The 17778-nt window shown below is 46.2% G+C and overlaps 1 protein-coding gene across 7 annotated transcripts in view; it reads right to left on the bottom strand.

Moving 5' to 3' along the window:
- CEP95 (centrosomal protein 95) overlaps window positions 1–17778 on the bottom strand; it is a 159294-nt gene that overhangs the window by 104581 nt on the left and 36935 nt on the right. For all 7 annotated transcript variants that reach the window (XM_029600760.1, XM_029600759.1, XM_029600761.1 and 4 more), the window contains one exon: window positions 16757–16870. In XM_029600760.1, the coding sequence (XP_029456620.1) occupies window positions 16757–16870 (114 nt within the window). The remainder of the gene's footprint in view (window positions 1–16756; window positions 16871–17778) is intronic.

Here is a 17778-nt window from a genome sequence, read left to right as displayed (position 1 = left end):
GAACCTGTCCCCGAGGGATGCTGCAAAATTCTAGAGCGTAGCCTTCTCGTATGATGTCCAGTACCAATTTGTCTGAATGATCTTCTGCTGGTAGAAGAGGGAAAGTCAACCCCCTATCTCCTCTTCCCGTGGATGGGTCGGCCCAACTTCATTGGGAAGCTCGGGTCGAGCCTGAGCCCGAACCTGTCCCTCTTTTGGGTTGCCAGTTCCAAAAGGACGGAGACCTCCCCGAAGATCAAGGTGACTGGAACAGTGGGTTTCTGCAGGGCCGGCTGCGCTGGGAGCCCCTGGCCCAACCGCTCATGATAGAGGAGCACTGAGACCACTTTTTCCTGTCTTCTGGTAGTTGAGGTACTGGAGATTCACCCCACTTACTGGATAGCTTCCCCAACTTGTTTCCGAATAGGAAGATCTTTGTGAGGTTCGCCTTAGAGGTTGCGTCCGATGACCAGTTCCGCAACCATAGCTGTCTTCTGGCCGCCACCATTGAGGCTACTCCTCTAGCCGAGGTACGCACTAGGTCTGAACTTGTATCTGTCAGGAAGGCTGCGGCGGGTTCAATTGCCTCTCTAGCGTGCGCTCCAGAGCTATCTGCCACTCGAGAAGGGAGCAAGCAGGAGCGAACCACCAGGGCACAGCAGGAAGCAATCTGCAGTGTCACTGCTGTCGCGAAGGCTTGCTTAAGGATGGATTCAAACCGCCTATCGTGAGCATCCTTCAAAGCCGCCCCTCCCTCAACAGGGATGGTTGTTCGCTTCGAGACGGTGCAGATCATGGCATCCACTTTGGGGAAATGTAGGTGTTCCTTGACCGCTGGGTCCAGAGGATACAAGGCCTCCAAAGCAGGGCCGGGAGAGCATGCCCCCCCCCCCCCCCAGTTGGGGGTTCAACCTGGGCAAGGACCGGGGCTGACTGTGCCTGAACAAAGGCTTGAAGGCCCTGAAAAAATTCCAACCAAGACAAGGCCATCGGGTCCATATTTGTTCCAGGGGAAACTGGGGTAGGGGCCACTGAACTGCCTTCTCCCGGGGAGGTCGCTGTCCTGGAATTGCTCAGGTCTGGGGAGCTGCCGGATAAGGTCACGGCTGACCAGTCCTCCAACTGGGATGGGCCAGGCTTGGAAAATTTTTGAGAATCCAGCCCTCCCTGGGCCTCCTCACAATGCTGACACAGGCAGCATTCCAGATCACACTGTGTGGCTCTAATATGGGGTGCTGCTCAGAGAGATCGCCCGAGCTTCTTTGCTGCCGGGGCCATAGCCTATGTGGTTTGTGCGTTTAGCTGGTTATTGTCTATCGGGCGCGCACAGACTCACCTCAGCGTGCGCAAGTCTAAGCGGTCGATTGTATGTGAAGTTATGCGTGCACATTAGGCGCATAGAAGGCCGGCCTGCCCTGCGCTGACAGCCGAAGGGGTAAATGGCGCCGCATGAGCAAGATGGAGCCACTGTGGATCGCCATGTCTAGAGTCAACCGAGCCGAAAACGGGGCCTAGCCCATCGGAGGGCTGCTTAACCCACTCGGAACCCCCTTCCCTTGCCCAAACGGAGATCAGGAATGAAGTCGGTATGACGCGAGGAGCAAGGAGACCGGAGGAAAGACTTACCGAAGCCCTTCCATGTCTCTGGATCGTAGGAGTTCTTCTCTAATTACCTGGTCTCAATGCTTACTGGCTGAGTATAGAGACGGTCTCTGGCTGCAGGGGGAGAGGGCTTTGGCCTTCACCGCCATGCTCAGCTTCTGCACCTGTTGCCTTTCAGCTGCTTCAGCAGCTAAGTCCATGCCAGGAACCGGCTACTGGACCAAGGCACACCTCTGAGGGATCTTGAAAATCACCTCAGAAAGTCTCAACTAGGGGAGTTACCGCAGGTATCACCCGCAGGAGAGCGGGGCTCGATCTTCCTTTAAAGTGAAGGTAAAAAATTTCTCTTTGGATTAGTACTAGCACAGTGTTAGCGGAATTGTAGCACTAATCCAAAGAGAAATTTTTTCCCTTCACTTTAAAGGAAGATAGAGCCCCGCGCTCTCCTGTGGTGATACCTGCGGTAACTCCCCTAGGAGAAGGAGATACTGAAGAACTGAGGTCACTGCAGGGGTATATCTAGGGTGACGTCAGCTTTAAAACCTGATTCCATCTCCCAACTGCTAGCAGAGGAACACATAACCCACTGATCCTGAGTCCATCTGGATACACGCTTGGAAAACAAAATTACAGCAAGTAATCAAATGTAATCCAAAAAGCACAGAATTCCAAAGCAAACAACCCTAACATTGCTTCCCAATTACCAACATCTTAACATACTACCTGCTATTAAAGTCTTTACACTGGGATAACATCCCAACAGTTTACACTAGCTGCCTTAAGGAGGACCAATCATCTCTTTAGCACTATTAGATGTATGCAGCACTATACAGGTATACATAAAAGACAATCTCTGCTCCATGGAGCTTACAATCTAGTCAAGACAAATAAGGATTTCAACAAATATATTCAATATTTATACAAACATGGCTACAATCAACAGGACATCCGGTTATGAGCTAAGATGTTAGGCAAGCTCCTGTGGGCTTCTGCTCTTTCATCCTTTTTATTATATTTTGTGCATCTTTCAAAAGGACTGGAAAAAAAAAAGTGTTACTGGCCATGTGGGCAGAATAAACTGCTAAACTCAAAAGGCTAACTATCATCTGGCGATGCAGAATGGGCTGAAGCTCTAGTTTCCCCTTGATGCAGTAGAAACAATTTGGTTGGTTACGAAAGATCTAGCCACTAAGATCTCAGTTAGTTTAGACTGAAAGAGTCCATATCCAGTCATTTAGCCCGATAACTCATTAGTTATCGGGCTAAATGGCAAGTTTTGAATATTCCTCTTGTTTATATGGCTACAGGTCATTATCTGGCTAAGAATTACCGTAGCTGGATAACTTATCTAGCTAACTCTGATATTTGGAGTTACTCAAATAAGTTATTAGACTACCTCAAGGTTTAACATTATTTGGCTTCTATTGACTGGATAACTTTAGTCTTAACTGACTATATTCAAAAGAATATAGCCAGTTAAGTGGCAATGCAGCACAAAAAAAAAAAAAGGCAACTCATGGGCCTTGTGGCCAGAATGACAGCCACTTACATCTCTCCCCGAAGCTATGGCAAGTGGCCCTACCAGGCTAAGCAACCCCACCCCCCACCAAAAAATATTTAAATTATAAAAGAAGAGATCCAGCACTGGGCTATCCATCCACTCCATGTTTGTACCGTGTAAATATCCCTCCTTAAGTTTCCCTTCCTCCCCCTTTCACTTAGTAATTCTTCAGTCTGAATCATAATATGCAGTGACCGCAACCCACGCCCAATGTTTTCTGTGTTGCTATGGGAGCAATGCTAGAAGTGTAGGTTACAATTATACAGACCAATTTATACCTAACCGCCAATATTCAAAAAATATCTGGTTAAAGTTTATAAATTTATCCCACTAAAACTCCCAGATAAACTTATCCAGCTAACTTAAGCCAGAAAGGTTATCAGTTTCCTGGGTTGTTTTTTTTTTTTTTTTTAATATTGGCCTCTAAGCTGCAGACTGTTCAGAAAGTGGCCCAATTTATCTCAGCAATTAAGTAGCAAGATAGTCTTCATCAAAGATGTAGAAGGCCAGGTAAGTGAACGCGAGAACTCATTAGCCATTGCCCACCAAACTGAAGCCCTAGAGTTAGGTTTCTTAGGGATAGGCATGAAGATTTAAAAGAATTGTGGCTGCCATAATAATCTTTGCATTGTTGGGATCTAGAGCATGCAGAAAGAAAAAAACACAGCTGGATTCTTTTCTGGGGGTCCTTAGCCTATATTGTAAAAAATGGCAAAATGAAGATAGACAGGGAACAGAGATTCCTAGCACCAGCTCCTGAGCAGGAAGGCAGACCCCAGGCCATGATCTTAGAACTACATAAGGCTAAGATTCTGGATGTGGCATAAAAGAAGGGCAAACTAGTTGGAGAGCCGTATTTTTCCAGGTTGAGATCTTCAAATATGTTGAAGTGGTTAAAGACTTTCTAAATAAAACTCTTACTAAGCATCTCTGGAGCACACTTGAAAACCCCGAGTTGGCATCTTACTTTTCTAAAGGCTAGTAAAATGGAGGCCTGCAGAGAGTCATTTTATGAGTTTCCTCTAAAACGGATGTACTGTTTCTCTTTCACAGTCTTGTTTTTAATGGTTATTTTTTGATCCTTACTTTCCTTGTATTTTCTTTTTCACCGACTTAATTATTGGTTTTCGATATTGGCACAATTTTCAAATTGGAGATGAGGCAGGAAATTTTCACAGGAGTAACTTTTTCTCCTTTTGACAATCCTGGACAGAAATTTTAAGTAATCACAAATACAGAAGCACCTCCTCTATTAATAATCACTCAATATACAAGCAAAACAGAGAGAGAAATAGAATATAATCCTATTGTCAACGATTAGTTCAAGCCAAGAGACAATATCATCCACTTATGCTCAAGAGTTTATAATCTGCTGTCTCTCGCCCGCAATGGGCCGCAGGCAGTTTTCAGCCTTCTGAGCAATTTTCATATAATCATTTATTGTCTCTTGCTTTAAACATTCCACAAAAGCGGTTTTCTTTTATTAAAGTACTAAATTAATTTTATTATAGCATCTATTGCTGCACAGTGTATATCAGCCTAATAAATTTTATTAAAAAGAATACTTAGCCGACCTGTAAATCTTTCAAAACCAGACATGGGCCATGTTTCGATTAAAAAGTCTTTTTCAGGGGAAATCCTTTTTCTAAAAACGGCACAATATTCTCAGATCCCGGACAATATAGTACATCTCTAAATTGATCTCAACATGGCGTCACAGCATCTAAACCTTGTGCCGTTACTAGAAAAAGGATTTCCCCTGAAGACTTTTTAAAGAAACATAGAAACATAGAAATGATGGTAGAAGAAGAACAAACGGCCCATCCAGTCTGCCCAGCAAGCTTCGCACTTTTTTTTTTTTTTCTCATACTTATCTGTTACTCTTGGCTCTTAGTAACCCTTTGGTTCTATTTCCCTTCCACCCCCACCATTAATGCAAGGAGCAGTGTTGGAGCTGCATCTAAGTGTAATATATAGCTTAAATTAGTTAGGGGTAGTAACCGCCGCAATAAGCAAGCTACACCCATGCCCATTTGCCTACCCAGACTATGCGACTCAGTCCCTGTTGGTTGTTGTCTGTATATAGATCCACTTTTCTTCATTCCCCCTGCCGTTGAAGCAGAGAGCTATGCTGGATATGCACGTAGTATCAGACTTCCTCCCCTGCCGTAGAAGCAGAGAGCTATGCTGGATATGCACGTAGTATCAGACTTCCTCCCCTGCCATAGAAGCAGAGAGCTATGCCGGATATGCACGTAATATCAGACTTCCTCCTCTGCCGTAGAAGCAATCTTCCCGAATCGCAGATCTGTCACCAGAATCTTTTGCCAATAAGTTGGTGAATAATCGATGTCATTAAAGCGAAAATCCACTGACTTTCGGAAGTATTTCTACCAAAAAGCGTACTCGATTAAAGTAAGCGGCTTCTCCAGCATGGCGCAGCAGGAAACAGGCCTTGAAGTGGAGGGGGCAGATGGTGAGTGGCAGCCAGCGGGGGAACAATTACTGACCAGAGCGGAGATGCGGTAATGGTTTACTGAGCTACGACAAGAGATGCAAAATAACAAACAAGAGATAATGGCTTTGATCAATGACATGAAAGAAGAAATGGCGGAGTATAGCCGGTGTATTTTCGATATGGAAAACAAATCGGACGCCTTGGGGGGGGGGGGGGGGGGGGGGGGAAGAGCTCTGATCCTTGAAGGAGGACCATAAAATGATTCAGAAAGAACACGAGATCCTGAGTGATAAACTTTAAGATCTTGAGAAAATCGCTCACGGAGGCAAAACGAGGTTTAGGGGAATACCTGAACTTCCTGAATATCAAAATTGCGTGGAGATAGTCAAGCCATCTTGGCGTCACAGAAAAGCAAGAAACAATATACAGATTGAGCGGGCGCACAGAGCGTTGGGGCAGCGGATAGAAAATAAGCCTCGAGACATACCGGCTTGCACCACAGTTACACAATCAAAGAGAAAATTGCGAATATCGCTTGCAAGCAAACAAAATGAACATGGCAAGGTACTGATATCTTGATCTTTGCGGCCTTATCCCCCTCAACAATGGTAAGTGTATGGAAATGCGCAGAGTCTGAGAAGTTCTTTGAACAGATAACATATGTTACAGATGGCTGTTCCCCTTCAGCCTGGGTTTTTCACTGAAAGGCACTTCGCACCATGTGCACATCTTGGCAGAAGCATCGGATATACTACGGGAAGCTGGCTATTCTGGTTTTGAAAAGAGTATGCCTGCATCGAAGAATGCTTCAAAAAAGACGAAGTTCCGCGTTGGCAATGGGTGGGCAAATGAGGATGCCGCCTCCGCAGAAATATGGAGCAAGAGCTAAAAGGCCAATAAACTACCTGAAAGATGCTGGGACAGTAAAGTCATTAGTTTACTTGCTTAAGCAGCTTGATTACCTCATGAACCTGGATAAAATACACATAAAATACACATATTAGATTATGGAAACAAGATCTTCAGGGAGGAAATCTTTCTGTGAACACCTGGAGAGATATTTTTAGAAATATGGATAACGGCATAATTTCGGCAAACCTTATTGAAAATGGGTACAAAGTACTATATCTGTGGTACTACACCCCAGTAAGACTACATAAATTATTCCCAGTGATTTCTGAGAACTGCTGGAAGGGTTGTGGAGGGATGGGCACCTTCTTACACTCGTGGTGGGAGTGCCCCAAGATTAGCTGTCTATGGCTACAAGTATCAGATTGGTTGAGTTTGCTTTTCAAGGTACAGATAAGGCTTACACCAGACCAGGCCCTTTTAAACATAGCCATTATTATTTATTTAGATTTATATTCCGCTTTTTTGTGCTTTTTTCAGCGCCTCAAAGTGGATTACATTCAGGTACTGTAGGTATTTCCCTATCCCCAGAGGGCTTACAATCTAACAGGCTGATACAGTACAGTGCGCTCCGTTGGAGTGCACTGTTAACCTGCCCTTGGATGCGCGTTTTCCCTTACCCCTTATTCAGTAAGGGGAGGAAAACGCGCGTCCAACCCGCAGCACCTAATAGGGCCCTCAACATGCAAATGCATGTTGAGGGCCCTATTAGGTATGCCTGCGTGATACAGTAAGTAAAATGTGCAGCCAAGCCGCACATTTTACTTTAAGAAATTAGCACCTACCCAAAGGTAGGCGCTAGTTTCTGCCGGCACCGGGAAAGTGCACAGAAAAGCAGTAAAAACTGCTTTTCTGTGCACCCTCCAACTTAATATCATGGCGATATTAAGTCAGAGGTCCCGAAGTGTAAAAAAAAGTTAAAAAAAAAATTTTAAAATGGGCGGCGGCTGTCGGGCCGAAAACCGGACGCTCAATTTTTCCGGTGTTCAGTTTCTGAGCCCGTGGCTGTAGCGGGCTTGAGAACCGACGCCGGCAAAATTGAGCGTCGGCTGTCAAACCCACTGACAGCTGCCGCTCTGGGCTAAAAGGAGGCGCTATGGATGCGCTAGTGTCCCTAGCGTCTCCTTTTGCCCGTTTCTACCGCACCACCTAATTTGCATACTGAATCACGCGCAGGACTCAAACCCGTCTGACCACGCCTGCCCTCTCTGTTCCTTGACCACTGCTATGTCTGACCTCGCCTGCCTTCTCTGTGCCCTGACCATTGCTACGGATAACCTTGCTATAGACTCTCTCTCATCCAGAGTTCTACGTTGCTTGCTACACCTTCCTGTGGCTGCCAGCTTCTATCCAAGTTCTACTGTGATGCCTCTCCCACTGTCCTCTGGACGTGGACTCTTAAGGCTTCGGCCTTTCCTTGCTCAGGCACCCTCAGTCACTCCAGGTTCCTTGGTGCCTGAGTTTCAGTTTCGCAACCCGTCCAGGGTAGAACTACGCCACGTGCTGGCTGCTGTGTCTGGGCTTAACTGCTTGTCTCTACTGCTCTATCCTGAGGCCCGTCTAAGTCCTGCTGGCCCCGGCACCCAAAGGCTCAACCCGAGGGGAGCGTGGGCTGGTATAGGTGAAGCTCCAGTGGTCTCTAGCTTCAGCCCACTCCACCTGCTGACAGTGGGGACCCGTGGGTCCCTGCCTGCAGGTTGTGTCAACCCTACCTCAGCCCAAGAATCCACCTCCAGCGCAACAGATATTCAATATCTAACTCAGACTCCTAATCGATGAGATCAGAAAATCCGTGTTCCAATACTTCATCTATGCTGATAGTGTTCTGAGTCTTCCTTCACTGGGATCTGACAGACACGGAGGTGCACAGAACAATCCTCTGCCTCTCAGAAATCTGGAAATAGGCCTCTTTCAACAAACTTAAACTAAACCCCAACAAAATAGATGAACTCATCTTATCACAGCCCTAAACCACTTGATGACCTCAAATGGATGCTCAATGACACTCCACTCAAAATAAAATCCACAGTTTGGAGTCTGGGTGTCACCTCAGTCTCCAGAGCACACTTGAACTCACAAATATCCACAACTGCTAGAAATGCCCACTGCCAACTCAGGCAACTCAAGCAGATAAAATCATATCAAGAGAAAGACCACATGTCCATCCTGACTTATGCATTTGTCCTTTCCTGATTAGACTAATGCAACACACTCTGGGCCTCCCACGAAAACTCCTCCATTGTCTACAGCTAGTACAGAACATTGCCGCCCAGATGCTATCTGGATCCAATGACACAGAACATATTATTCCAATATTTCAAGACTTTCATTGATTTCCAGTTCCTTACTGGACCCAATTCAAAGCCCTATATAGAACCTTTAAATTGCAAAAAGAACTAGGCTCTGCCTAAGAGATGTATTTATTTATTTAAAAGCATTTATATTCCACACAAATATGACTGTTCCATGGCAGATTACAAAAATCCTATTTAAGAGATTGCCTATATCCCTACAAGTCCACCCACAGACTAAGATCTGAAAAATATATTTATTTATTTAACAGTTTTATATACCGAAGTTCTGGTAACAAAGTTACTAATCACTTCGGTTTACATTACAACAATAAATTGACAGTATATAGAATAATGTCTTACAATGAACATGGTAAATAGAACTTGGAAAACATAAATAATAATAACTTAAAAAGGGGAAGGAGAGTAAATATATACAAAGTAGTGGACCGTCATGGAGATCAAAGCTGAGATATTGAATTTAAGATTAAGAGAATGCTTGGTTAAACAACCAGCTCTCTGGATGTGAGACAAAACCCTGCTGCAGGGCTAGGCTGGGGAACTGGCTGTGCCCTGGGTGCCCTTTGTTGGCGAAGATGGCCTCTTTGGGAAGGCCGAGCTGTACGAGCATGGGATGCTGGGGGATTGTATCTGTGGCTTGTAGAATTGTTTTCTGGTGTCCCTTTGTGGACCTCGATGGGTCGCTGAGGAGGCATCAGTGGTAGTGGACAGCTGATGCAGGGTCTCAGTGATCCTTGATTTGGGACACTGCATCAGGGATTGTGTCCCCAAACAGGTTCTCTCATGTACAGGGGAGGTCCGCTAATTTCTCTTGTACCTCTGGACGAAGGTCTGAGGCCTTAAGCCAGGCCCAGCGTCTGTCGCTAATGCCCACTGCTGAGATTCTTGAGGCCGTTTCAAAGGCGTCATAAGCCGCCCTCAGCTTGTGCTTTCCGGCCTCTAACCCCTTTTGGAGGATGGAGTCCAGGCCCTCCTGAAACTGCTGTGATAGGGTTTCCGAGAACTCCTGGACTTGTTTCCAGAGGTTTTGATTGTACTGGGTCATATTGAGATGATATGATGCTATGCGAGAAACCAGCATAGAACCCTGGAAAACCCGTCGACCAAGGGCGTCTAGGGTTCTTTGGTCATTTCCCTGAGGAGCAGATGAATGAGGGCAGGTCCTCTTCGCCTTCTTCTGGGCCAACTCTACCACCACTAACTGGTGGAGCAACTGGCTTTTTTTGGAAACCTAGGGCCTGTTGCACTAGGTAAGTGGCATCAGTCTTTTATTGATCGGAGGCAAAGTACCCGGATGCTCCCAGAGACAGTGCAGGAGGTAGAGAAGAACCTCATGGACTGGGATAGCCATGACCTCTTTTGGAGCGTCCACAAATTGTAGGACCTCCAACATTTTGTGGCAGGAGTCTTCCTCTGTTGGAAGCTGGAAGGGTATTGTCTCCGCCATCTCCCTGACAAAGTTAGTAAAGGAGAGGTCCACCAGGGGTGAGCGCCATCTCTCTTCCAGGGGAGAAAGCCTCAGAGGAATGTTCAGAGGAGGCATCCCCCATGGGTCATAGGGGGCCTCTTCCTCACCGGGGAGGTGCCTGGGTCAAGGAGAGAGGGTCAACCCCAAAATACGGGGTCGTGGGCCCCAATGGGCAGTGAGGTGGCACAGACAATGGTGGTGCTGGCACTGAGGGCACCGGGAGACCAGATGGTCCGGGTACAGGACCCAGTATTGGTAGTCCCGTCTGTGGTGATAGTCCAGGAGCCGCATCCTCCTCCTCCGAGGAGCCCGGGATCAGGATGGAGACCGGAGGTGGTATTGATGGTTGGCTGGACACTGAAGGCCCCCCCCCCCCCCCCACCCACCCGGTACAAGCTGCGTCGGCAGAGCATTGAGCAGGACGTCCAGTCTATCCAGAAGGGGTGCCAACATGGATGGCGCCGGTTCCGATGCTGACATGGAGGCTGGAGTCGGTGGCGACTGAAAGCCCCAAACGATGTTGAGCACTGCATGTTGGACCATGTGGTCCAACTCCTCTTGGAACGAGGGTGCGGAGAGAACCGACCCTGGAGGAGGAGGCAGGCTAGGAGTCATCTGAGCGTTCACAGGGGTCCGTGGGAACTCTGTGCCCATCACCGTTACTAGTGGGGAACGTCTTGGGCTCCCAGGTCCAGAGGAGGATGGGAGCTCCTCTCCCTGAGGCCACTTCGGAGGAGGCTTGGTCAAGGCAGATGCCACTCCTGTGTCTATGCCGGCACTGGACAATGATGCGTGTCAGTGCCGGTGTTGATGCTTCCCACAGTGCTCGGCCTGGTCTTTCTCCAGTGCAGCGGATAACTATGTGGAAGCCTTGGAATGGATCGATGCCAGCAAAGGTCTGTCTCCTGCTCCTCAGTCCTCCTGGCGGGGCTTCGACGGAGAGGGTTCCGAGTCAGATGGACCCCCTCGACCCAATGCATCCAGCACCGGAGTTGATGGAGAAGATTGCTTGGGCCCAAACAAATGCTCCATCTTCTCCAGGCGGGCGTGCTGGCCTTTGGAGGTCATCTGGGCACAGCTTGGACATAGACAGATGTCATGGGAAGGCCCGAGGCACAGGACGCACATGTCGTGCGGGTCCATTATGGACATAGTCCGCGGGCACTCGGGGCACTTCCTAAAACCAGTCGCCATGGTAAAAAGAAGTGACATGTGGTGTTATGCGCCAAACACTCTTTTGGCGCTTCTCCACGGGTACAAGAATACAGTACCGTATTTTCCGGCGTATAAGACGACTTTTTAACCCAAGAAAATCTTCTCAAAAGTCGGGGGTCGTCTTATACGCCGGGTATCGTCTTATAGGGCACACCTGCTCTCTTACCAGTTTCTCTCAATCACACACACGTGCTCTCAATCACACACAGGCAGGCTGGCTGCTTCTCTCTCTCTCTCACTTCCACTCCCCCCCCCCCGAGCACAAATAGTAGCTGCAGCAGCCTCCTCCTCCTCCAGCCCCCGCAGGCCAAGAAAGAAGAAACCCATCGGCCGCGGGAGGCTCATGCTGCTGTCTCCTTTCCCGATTACCAGCTCCTTCGACTGCTCGGGGCCGTTCCTGCTATCGCCGCTGCAATTTTTTCATTCGGCACGGCTTTCTCCTTCCCGCGCACCGCACTGCCGTTGCCGCTGGGCTATCAGCACGTTCAAGCCCAGCGGGAACGGCAGCGGTGCAAAAAAAAAAAAAAAAAAAAAAGCTGTGGCATCCGCGGCTGCCCTTTTCTTCTTCCCGCCCCCCCCCCTTTGAACCGGAACAGGAAGTGATGCGCGGGAAGGAGAAAGCCGTGCCGCGTGAAAAAATTGCAGCGGCGACAGCAGGAACGGCCCCGAGCAGTCGAAGGAGCTGGTAATCGGGAAAGGAGACAGCAGCATGAGCCTCCCGCGGCCGATGGGTTTCTTCTTTCTTGGCCTGCGGGGGCTGGAGGAGGAAGCTGCTGCTGCAGCTACTATTTGTGCTCGGGGGGGGGGGGGGGGAGTGGAAGTGAGAGAGAGAGAGAGAGAAGCAGCCAGCCTGCCTGTGTGTGATTGAGAGAATGTGTGTGTGATTGAGAGCCTGTGTGTAAGTGAGAGAATGCATTTGATTGAGAGCATGTGTGTGATTGAGAGAAACTGGTCAGCGAGCTCGTGTGTGAGAGACAATGAAAGTGACTGCTCAGAGAGATGACTGATGTGTATGTGAGTGTGAGAGAGAAAAAGCATGGAAGTGAGAAATCTGGGTATGTGAGAAAGCATGGGAGTAAGAAGCCTGATTATGTGAGAGAGAGCATGGGAGCGGGAGGGCTGGCTGTGTGTGTTTGTGTGCGCGCGTGCATGAGAGAGAGACTGGTTGATAAGGTGACGGTGTGTGTGAGAGAAAGAGACTGGTGTGTGTGAATGTGAGAGAAAGAATGTGATTCGGGGAATGAGAAGCCTGTGCACGTGGAGAGTGAGCATGGAAATGAGAGACTGGTGTGTGTGAGACAGAGAAAGTGATTATGAGAGTGAGAAGCCCGTATATGTACGGTAAGCAGAACACGGGAGTGGGAAGCCTGTGTGTGTGTATGGCATGAGAGAAACTGTTCAGGAAGGTGTCTGGTGTGTGTGTCAAAGACTGTTTGGGAAATGATTGGTGTGTGAGAGACAGAAACTGGTCATGGGGGCATGACTGGTATGGTGTGTGTGTGTGAGAGACATGGGCCCTAAGGAAGAGGAAGAGGAATAGGAGAGCTGCTGGAGGGGGTAAGGAAAGGTGGCTTTTTAAGTTTATTTTTCTTGATTGACTGCCATTTTAATTATTTAATATTATGTGATGTCTGCTTTTTTGAAATATTTTATTGGTGTTTGGAGAATGTTTAATAGTTTTTATGAGTTTTTAATTGTTGGATGTTATTCTGTTCATAGCTGTTTTGAAACATTTATTCTGCTTATTAGTATAGTTTTACAATTATTTATGTGTGGGGATCTATAGCTGCTTGCTAGTTCTGTTTTCCTAATAAGAGGTATATTGGTTTTTAGGGCCTGATATACGGTATTTGTAGTGTTGCCTTTTCATAGATAGGGTTGCTCCTGTTTGAGTGTAAAATTCTTTTTTTTCTTAAAAATATGTATAAAAAAGGGGGGGTCGTCTTATACGCCCAGTCGTCTTATACGCCGGAAAATACGGTACTTAGATTTTGTAGAAAGTATAATTTTTATTAAGCAATATAAGTATTCTTGGGAGATGCTGGTTGCCATTTCTCTGACAAACTGACTAACCAGCATCTCGTTTGTATACATGAACTGATCCTTCTTATACAGGTAAAACACAATACAGTACTAGGTCAGAAATTCTTAAGTTGCGTGACCACCTGGTGTATCATTTACATAGGTTGTCATATCAACAGCAAGATACATTATCCCTAAATTACCCTGACCAGTTCTCCAAGTTGGGGGCCCATTTACCATCAATCTTTCGATAATGCTTTGTTCTGTTAAAATCTTGCTGCTCAGGGCAATCGTTACATCTTAGGCTGTGTTTACAGATGCCCCTGTAATGACATTCTAGCCTGAGGTTCTGACCGTTGCCTTCTGCTCTTGCGACCCTATAATTAGGCATCATAATTGTCGCCAGCTTCAACTGCTGTCCAGGTGTCCTTGGAATTCCTCCAGGTCAGGCTCAGTAGGGCATTTAAGGTTCACATAGCCAGAAAGGCTAAGATAGCAGAGGATTCTGGGTCAGTTGCTGTCTCCATGTTGGTCTCAAGCTCAGGCACACATATCAGCAGTCGGTGACCATTGGTCACTGTGAGGTGAATGACTAGGAACAGATCGCAAAAGTGGGAAATGAACTCATCGAAATTCGGAGAAGTCAATGCGAGATAGGGGACCCTGGAACTGGGTAGTGTGTGAAGATAAACTTCAAAAATTTCCGTGAGGAAAGCCTCACACAGAGCTCCAAGAACCGTGAGGCGACTGCTGCGTGGAAAAAAAAAAAAAAAACGACACTGAAGGGGGACCCTGTGTGGCCACAGGGTTAGTGTGCCAGTCAAAGTTCTAGAAACTTTGACCAAAGTATTCTGTGACAGGGCTCCATCTGATGATGTCACCCATCTGTGAAGACTACCATCTTGCTTGTCCTGGGAGAAAGGTGTGCAGCTAAAGTTTGAATACTATAGAAGAAATAGATAGCTCATCAGCAGACGACCTGCGAGGAGCAGGTTGTAATTGTAGAAGAGAGTTTTGGTAGTGTGTTCAGAAAGGAACAGATGAATTTTGGTGATATTATAGATTAAGAAACATTTTAGCAGTGTTTTGGATGGATGCAGAGAAGAAGTTAAAGATGATCCTTTAAGGAAGGTGGATTCTTAATGCTACGGTGTGGTTGGCGCAGCCTAGGGAGTGAAACCTCTAGGCTCACACAGACAGCTGGCAAGGGTACCTTTAACCAGATGGGTCTGAAGCTTCACCTTTACCAGCCCCTTTCCCAACAGGTTTGAGCCTTAGAATCCGGCAGGACTTAGGCGATAGTCCCATAGGGCAAAGAGAGACAGAGGGTCTGGGGCCAGGCTAGATCGAGGCAGGCAGCAAGCAACAAGGCCCGGGTCCAGACAGTGATCAGTGGCAGGCAGCAGGCAAGAGTAGTTAAGGTCCAGGAAATGGTCAGATACAGGCGGACAGCCTGAGATCAAGTCAGGTTCAAGACAAAGATGACTGACAAGGAAGGGTGGGCTGGACGAGATGAGGTAAGACAGTATGCTGGATGAGCTGAAGAAAAGGAAAACTGAGGCAACATGCATTGCACAGGATGCAGAACACCTGTTGCTCAAGCGAAATGCAGGAATCAAGACTGAATTTAAATGCTCATCCACATGACAACATCAAGAGGCGCCTGCAGAGAGATTTCCAGCCACAGGGCCTTTAAGAGGAAACATATGGTGCAAATGCAAACCTAAGGAAACAGCAGGGGCAGTGGTCTGGGAGTGCTGGCGGTATTGGACAATGACTGGTGTGAGTGCAGCCGGTTGTGACAGCTTGCTGTGACTGGCAAATGCAATAAGATCCCAAGGTTGCAGGCTGAGGGAACTGGGAGGATATCAGTGTTATATATCTGAGGAAGTAGACGCTTGCCTTTGAAAGCTCATGCTTTAATAAATCAGTTAGTCTACAATGTACCACTATACTCTATGACATTACTTTTGTAAACACTGAAAAAGGGGAATTGGGATGGGATGGGGGAATCTAGATTTGGGAGAATGGTAACCAGTTCTGTCTTAGCCATATTAAAGTTTAAAGTAGTGGTGGGACAACCAGATTGAAACATCGAGACAATTAGGTTGAAATTTGGGACTGGGTTCTGTGTGAAAGTTCTGGTTCAAAAGTAGGTCCGGCACTTAGTGTAAAGATGGTACTGAAAGCAATGAGACAGAGCACCAAAGAACTGAGTGTAGTGAGAGAAGAGAGTATCCAGGATATAAGACCAAGTCACCATCTGATACTGGAACAGCAAAGGATATTCTATAAAAACTGCAATTGAAGAGCTATGATGAGAACAAAGATACAAGAGAATCAATAACTAAACAGCTCTAACCATGTGACTTAATCTGGGATGTAATCAATACTTCAGTTACTCAGATATTGTAGAGAGTATCTTTAACACAGGTCTCAACCATTTTTTGCAAACAAGAGAATGCCAAGGGCAACTCTGTTGTCTTCCAGTCCTCTGGGAATGACAGAGAAGCCCCACCATCACCCCTTTCATGTTGAAGATATTTATTACTACTACTACTACCTATCACTTACATAGTGCTACTCCATGAATACAACACTGTATAAAAACGTATTAAAAGACAGTCCCTGCTCAGCAGCATTTACAAACATACAAGGCAATGACAAAAATCAGGACTCATTCAACTACAAAATTATCACTCTATAATTTTAGCTGTTTAATTATTCCACATTCAATATAATTTTTATGATTTGTTGAGTACTTTTTTTTAATTTTTTTTAAAAGTAGACTCAACCAAAGCGATGTACATTTGTGTTAAGCACATAGTCCCCTCCTTCCTGTTACAAGCTTTTGGTACTTATAGCATAAGCTGAGGATGACAAGTTGGAAGTACTTTTCAAACTGTTAGGCAATACTGCCAACGTCCTTCAAATTTAGAACACACCGATGATCTGTTCCATCTTATTCTGTGATTTACTCAGAATGCTTTGGGACATATTTAAGAGAGTCTCCTAGATCACACCACAAGTTCCCTGTTATGCAATATAAGGTCATTAAAAGCATGATGGTGACTAAGCTCAAAGCCTTATCTGGACATTTAATGTATTAACTATAACCAGTCACCTACTTAGCAGACAACAGGCTAAGCCAAAACTTGTTTGGAAGAAAAATGGGATCTACCTTCTCTCCGCCTAAAATGAGAGCAAGATCAGCCCAGGTACTCACTTACCTCCTATTCGTGAAGATGCTTCACTTATTTGCTCCGTGAGATATTCCAGCAATCCATCAAAGATTTCAAGAAGATTCTTAATGGATTCCTTATCTCCTTTCACAATGTTCTCCCCTGTACAGAAAGGCATTGCATATATTAGTTCTGAAACAAAGTTTCGTAAAGCACCAACTGACTACTCTCAAAATACACCCATATCTATAAAATCCTGCCAGAGAGAACAGAATAGGCACAAGGTATTTAAGTTAACTATCACAGAAGGGATTAAAACTCTTGTGCACATTCTTTATAACCTCATTTCTGCAAAATTTCTGAGTCATGTACATGGCTGAAGGTTAGGGTTTTTTGGTTTGTGGCATTTTATTTATTTATTTAAAATTTTTGTATACCGCACAATGGGTAGGGGACTATCCGTCTAGGCGGTTTACATACTTGCACATACATAATAAGCAATACATAAAATACGAACAAATTAAAAATTTCATATACAAATTAAAATTCATAGACAATTAGGTTAACAATCATGATGTAATGTGATAATCCTTACTACAAATTGTATGCGCGGGTGAAAAGGTGAGTTTTTAGCAGTTTCTTAAATTCTGTACGGTTGGCTGTCAGGCGGATATGTTCTGGGAGTGTGTTCCACAGTATTGGACCGGCAACAGAGAATGCTCGTTTACGGGTTAATGCTAAGCTAACGGATTTTATTGTGGGTACTTCTAGAATAGAGATGTGAATCGTGTCCTCGATCGTCTTAACGATCGATTTCAGCTGGGAGGGGGAGGGAATCATATTGTTGCCGTTTGGGTGTGTAAAGTATCGTGAAAATCGTTAAAATCGTGAGCCGGCACACTAAAACCCCCTAAAACCCACCCCCGACCCTTTAAATTAAATCCCCCACCCTCCCGAACCCCCCCAAATGCCTTAAATTACCTGGGGGTCCAGCGGCACACTAAAACACGGCACACTAAAACCCCCTAAAACCCACCCCGACCCTTTAAATTAAATCCCCCACCCTCCCA

This window comes from Rhinatrema bivittatum, chromosome 4 (genome assembly GCF_901001135.1).
Source record: "Rhinatrema bivittatum chromosome 4, aRhiBiv1.1, whole genome shotgun sequence".
Taxonomy (NCBI): domain Eukaryota; kingdom Metazoa; phylum Chordata; class Amphibia; order Gymnophiona; family Rhinatrematidae; genus Rhinatrema; species Rhinatrema bivittatum.
This window is presented reverse-complemented; position numbering and strand designations above follow the sequence as displayed.